Consider the following 6,455-nt stretch of genomic DNA (forward strand, 5'->3'; position numbering starts at 1 on the left):
TGGTTGTTGCAGTGAGCCAAGATCCTGCTACTGCACTCCAGCCTGGGTGACAGAGCCAGACCCTGTCTTAAAAACAAAACAAAACAAAATAAAGATCTAGGATGTGCCCATTACTACCGAGGTTTCATTCATTACCTTACAATCCTCTCAATATGTGTATATTGAATAACATTTCTGATCAGTTGTTGGGGCAGTCAGTGATTGCTCTGTGGCTTTAAGAAATAAATGTTCTTTCCCTAATTTCTGAAAACCAGGAAGTAATTTCACAAATGCACAAAATGTGTTTTAGTATTATAAGGACATCTTTTCTCTGTATTCTGTTAAGTATTCTACACTGAAATCATTCATTAAAAAAATCTTGACATAGCTAAGGATTGACAAGAAGAAAGTGAATAGAAAACCTTGTTTTCTGAGTTTTTCCAAAGTATTTTGGAGGAACTGTGTGGTTCACTCTCTATTTAACTTTTTAAAAGTTTGATATAATTGGATCTTTGGGACAATATCCCTGAAGGATCTGAAGTTTCAAACCTCTGTATATCTTAGCTGCTGAACTTTAAATTGTTCAGGGACAACAGGTATTCCCCCAAAACAACAAATGATTTAAATTTACCTAATATTTCAGTTGCTATCCTTTGGTATTTTTAGTTATGGTAGTAAGAATTAATAATTTCGAAAGAAATGAATTGCACCATTGATTTTTACATAATATTTAACATTTTAAAATGTGAATTAATTTATTATTTCTTGGACATAGTTAACTTTATGAAGTGCATCATAAAACAATATTTTATTTGAAGTTGGTGACACAGAATTCAGATGGGAGGACACAGAATTCAGATGGCTACTATTAAATACTTTTGAATGTCAAATCTCAGGTAACTGGGCTGATTTTTTCATTTAAAAACTTTTGTGCTTGTTATTCTTAAGAGTAGCACAAAAATTAAGCTTCTTTGAAGTAATGTTTTATAATAATCTAATAACTTTTTATTATTAGAGAAGTCTGTTAAATATAAAATTTGGCAGAGAAATTCATAAGATGAAAGTGATTTTTAAGAACATGTATATTTGAAAATAGGAAAGACTCAGTGGAGAAAGAAAACGGTTGAAGGTTTATTAAAAGGCAATATGAGTGCAGAAGCAAGGTAAATTTTCTGTAATAATTTTTTGTTAACAATGTGAAATGTAAGAAAAAAAATACAACTTTAAGTTTCTGCCTGTCCTGCTAGAAACTAGTTTTGCCCTGCAGCGACCCCTCTGTGGGAATCTCATCGATCACAAGTGAAATTCTGGCAGTGCTAAAGTTAGTTTGCACAAGTTCACTGCTTATGGATATGATCATGATGGTGGTCAACATTCTTCTCTTGCCAGTTCCAATGTTCTTATTTATAACTACATGCTCTGTAATCTTATTTTCAAAGAGATCTTATGGTAATCTTCCAAGGGAGTTTAGTTTCTGCATTTCCTGGATATGTGGGTTTTCATGTATTGCCTGGCTATACTTTTTAGAACTCTTTAAACACTCATAAAGATATGGGGCTCAACAATGAATGAAATTGTACACTGGATGAATTAGTATTAAATGTATTAGTATTAAATTGTGTGACATAAACTGGCTCTTAAATATAATCACAAATTAGAATCTACAATGCTTCGAGCATGTTGTCCTTTATGAAATCAGTGTACAGCCCCCACAAACTGTTAGCTGGAAAGGGCAGAGTTCATTTAGACCCAGAGCCTCCGACTATGAAGTTGGTTTAAATTTTTTTTTCTTTTTTTTGAGATAGAGTCTCACTGTCACCCAGGCTGGAGTGCAATGGTGCAATCTCGGCTTACTGCAACCTCTGCCTCCCTGTCTCAGCCTCAGCCTCCTGAGTAGCTGGGACCACAGATGTGCGCCACCACATCTGGCTAATTTCTGTATTTTTCATAGAGACAGGATTTCACCATCATGTTGCCCAGGCTGGTCAAACTCTTGAGCTCAAGCAATCCACCCGCCTCAGCCTCCCAAAGTGCTGGGATTACAGGCATGAGCCACTGTGCCAAGCCTAAAATTTATTTGTTTCTTTCAAGGTTCCTCCTCTTCTTTTAGTGAAGATCAATATTGCTTTTTATTGTACATTTGAGTTTTCTTTTCCTCACTTATCTGGATTACTTTTCTGATTTGAGCTCAATAACTTCTTCAATGTACATTCATATTTTTCCTCATTCAGTCACTTTTGAATCTTTATTAAAGACTTACTGTGTGCCAAGGATAGGTTTAGGAGCTCAGATTCAAGTATTAAATATGTATATTCTTTTTTTCAAATTTGCTGTTTTCTAAATTTTGTTGTGGAAGAATCAACTTATATACATCAAACTGCTTCCCCCTCTTACATCAATAAATACACTATCCTGTGATTTCTTGTAGTAAAATTGCATTTATAGTAGTGAAAATAAGTTTGAGAGGATTTTCCTAACTAAATGAATATCACACTTTGTTCATTTCTTTATGTCCTCAGATTAAATGAAGGGAATAATACTGGAATAAATATAGATGAAAGAAAGAAAATGCAAGGAGAAAACTTCACCATTTGGAGCACTTTTTTCTTGGAGGGATTTTCCCAGTACCCAAGGTTAGAGGTGGTTCTCTTCGTCTTCAGCCTTGTAATGTATCTGACAACCCTCTTGGGCAACAGCACTCTTATTTTAATCACTATCCTAGATTCACGCCTTAAAACCCCCATGTACTTATTCCTTGGAAATCTCTCTTTCATGGATATTTGTTACACATCTGCCTCTGTTCCTACTTTGCTGGTGAACTTGCTGTCATCCCAGAAAACCATTATCTTTTCTGGGTGTGCTGTACAGATGTATCTGTCCCTTGCCATGGGCTCCACAGAGTGTGTGCTCCTGGCCGTGATGGCATATGACCGTTATGTGGCCATTTGCAACCCGCTGAGATACTCCATCATCATGAACAGGTGCGTCTGTGCACGGATGGCCACGGTCTCCTGGGTGACGGGTTGCCTGACCGCCCTGCTGGAAACCAGTTTTGCCCTGCAGATACCCCTCTGTGGGAATCTCATCGATCACTTCACGTGTGAAATTCTGGCGGTGCTAAAGTTAGCTTGCACAAGTTCACTGCTCATGACCACGATCATGCTGGTGGTCAGCATTCTCCTCTTGCCAATTCCAATGCTCGTAATTTGCATCTCTTACATCTTCATCCTTTCCGCTATTCTGAGAATCAGCTCAGCAGAGGGAAGAAAGAAGGCTTTTTCTAGCTGTGGTGCCCATTTGACTGTGGTGATCTTGTATTATGGGGCTGCCCTCTCTATGTACCTAAAGCCTTCATCATCAAACGCACAAAAAATAGACAAAATTATCTCATTGCTTTATGGACTGCTTAACCCTATGTTGAACCTCATAATTTACAGTTTAAGAAACAAGGAAGTCAAAGATGCTATGAAGAAATTGCTGGGCAAAATACCATTGCATCAAACACACAAACATCTCTGATTGGGTCCCTACGGTTTTACCAGAGATGTGCCCCTGGCAGAGCTCACCAGAGAAATTCTAGACAACATACAACCTCTTAGAACTCTGATCAGATCTTATCTCTACATAATTTCACAGTTATGAGATGCATACACAGAGTGATTGCCTATTAACAATAGGAGGTTTCAATTTGCATTTGTTAATATTTCCTTCTTGTGTTTTGTGGTTGTGAGGTTTTGAGTTAGAGAGTCATTAAATGTTTGCTCCAGAAGAAATCTTGTATATCTTCTGTGCTTTAATCCTTTCTCAAAGGAGGTGGGAGCATAAAGAAACAGATAAAGACTGGCCTTAATTGTGCAAGTGAGAAAACAGAATTTAAAAATGTAGAAGACTAGCTCAACATCACACAACTGTAGAACTGGGACTACGACATCCTTCCGATTTCTTGGCCAGAGCTTGTTCTGCCACATGATGGTGGCTCTCTAATTACCCTTCGTTATTCAAAACTCCTGATTAAAACTCCTTATCTCCCTGAGCAAGGCGTTCAGTGATGCCTACTTGATTTTTCCACTTGCCAGCCTTGCTTTTCTAAGCACATAAATACTTGTGCAAATTGCATCTGCTTTTATGCCAGCATACTACTCATATACTAATTAAGTCTTTTTCATTCATGTTTGTCTTTTTTCTTCATTGGATGATTGACTTCACAGAGACACGTATTCTTGTTATTTTGTACCTTTTCTGTTTACAGCAGTCATTCAGTAAATTAACACATTTATCAGCTTTACACCAGTCACTTTATTTGAGAAGAAAGTACCACTTGTGAAAATTATAAAGAAACAAGGGCAATGAGGTATATTGCTTTATAAATACTTAAACATTATAGAGACAATATTTATGTCAGTTGTTTTAAATATTTTATTTGCATACAAATATTGCTTGTTAAAAATGCCTTCACTCCCAGATACTCTGATTCAGTGACTCTAGGGTGGTTCCTCAATAGTCTGTAGTTATAGGTGGAGCCCCAAGAAATTCTGATATAGATTGTGCAGTGACCATACATTGGGAGACATTATTTCCAGCAAAAATTTATCTTTCAAAAAGAAAAGTAGGATTAGTTCTTATTTCTCTCTTTTTCCGTTTTTATTTGATTTTTTCCTTCATTCTTTCTGCCTCCATGTATACTTTCTTACTTGTCTATCTCTACTTCTAGAGTAGGGAAGGGAAGAGGGTTTTGACTGGAAGAATGTAAACTCACTGGACAAATTAAAAATATAAAATACTTTAAAAGTTTTAGCATTAGATGTTGAGTTTTGGATTACTTAACTCTAGCATTGGGAGAAATACCTAATGTAGATGACAGGTTGATAGGTGCAGCAAACCACCATGGCACGTGTATACCTATGTAACAAACCAGCATGTTCTGCACATGTATCCCAGAACTTAAAGTATAATAAAAAAATAAAAAAAAATACATCTAGGACTTCTGTTACATGTTCCTAGATGTGTAACCCATATATAAAGAAACTCAAAATAACCATATAGCAAAAATCTGGAGATGAAGCAATGAAACAATTTTTTTTTTTTTGAGACAGGGTTTCACTCTGTCACCCAGGCTAGAGTGCAGTGGCACGATCTCGGTTCACTGGAAACTCTGCCTGCCAGGTTCAAGCGATTCTCCTGCCTCAGCCTCCCAAGTAGCTGGGATTACAGACATATGCCGCTACGCCTGGCTAATTTTTTGTATGTTTTGTAGAGGCGGGGTTTCACCATGTTGGCCAGGCTGGTCTTGAACTCCTGACCTTAGGTGATCTGCCCACCTCGGCTTCCCAAAATGCTGGGATTACAGGTGTAAGCCAATGTGCCCTGCCAACAACAGGACAAATTTGATGCCAGATTTTGCTGCCAAGAGACATTTGATAGTAGAGAATGGAATTATGCCCTGAGTAATGGTTTTGGAATGGTAAGGGAAAGCTGACTGGGAAGCATTTATCCTAGAAGTAACCATGTTTCTTCCTAGATACCTCAATCTTCCCGATGCAATGGGCACAATCATTGCCTGGCAATTTCAGTGTTATGTTGCAGTGTAATTTTATAGTAGGCTTTTATTCGAGTAGAGCTAAATTTTGTTGTAACAGAACTGAATTGTCTGCTTTCTGGAATTCGTTATGTGTGGTTCTAAATATAAACAGAAATAGCTAGAGCTATAGAAATAGCTGAAAGCTTTACTTCAAAGAGGGAACTATGAGAGACCTTGGAGACACAGACTGAACACCCTCTGTAGTCAGTCTGCCAGCTTTGACACAAGGAACTGAGCAGATTGGCATGGAACCAAGTGTTTTAGAATGGGATGTAGACCAGAATGGGACAACAAAACAGATGAGAAATAACCCAGATGTCAGAAGAGGACCCAGAACAGAACCTGGGTGAGTATCTCCTTGCAGATCTTGGCTAAGAGAGTGGTAGTTAAAGCCATATGTTCCATAACATTGCTGTGCACAACTATATATATATGTGTGTGTGTGTGTGTGTGTGTGTGTGTGTGTGTGTGTGTGTGTGTGTGTGCTTTATATATAATATGCAATACTAAAGTTAATTATTGGTAAAACGGTGCATTCAGAAATCTTTGGCTCTCAATCAACACTAATTTCACTTGTTACTTTTGTACAGCCTCAGGTAAGAGATCCTTTTGAGGTACTGTTAAAGTCAGGAATGTATTTGACAGAGAAATTAGAACTAACTCTGATGGAGAACCAATTCCTGCATGAAGGATTATGTGACTAGATTTATGCTTTCGAAAAACCTGGTTATGCCATTTCTCTGCTTAAATCCATTAGCACTGTTTCACTGCCCTAACATTTGAAGTCCTTAAGATGACATGCAAAAACTTTTATAATCTGATTACTCACCATTCACATCTTTTGCTTTAAGCACACCAAAATTCTCTTGTTTCATGAATGTGTTATGCTCTCTCTTGT

General features: G+C 37.4%; 1 protein-coding gene across 1 annotated transcript; it reads left to right on the forward strand.

The window, feature by feature from the left end:
• The first annotated feature begins 754 nt into the window (after nucleotides 1-754).
• LOC100580715 (olfactory receptor 2K2) lies at nucleotides 755-3,752 on the forward strand. Its single transcript, XM_003282611.3, has 2 exons — nucleotides 755-875; nucleotides 2,499-3,752. The coding sequence occupies exons 1-2, from the start codon at nucleotides 862-864 to the stop codon at nucleotides 3,496-3,498; spliced, it is 1,014 nt and encodes a 337-aa protein (XP_003282659.2). The 5' UTR covers nucleotides 755-861; the 3' UTR covers nucleotides 3,499-3,752.
• Nucleotides 3,753-6,455: the final 2,703 nt, after the last annotated feature.

This window comes from Nomascus leucogenys, chromosome 1a (genome assembly GCF_006542625.1).
Source record: "Nomascus leucogenys isolate Asia chromosome 1a, Asia_NLE_v1, whole genome shotgun sequence".
In the NCBI taxonomy this organism is placed as follows: domain Eukaryota; kingdom Metazoa; phylum Chordata; class Mammalia; order Primates; family Hylobatidae; genus Nomascus; species Nomascus leucogenys.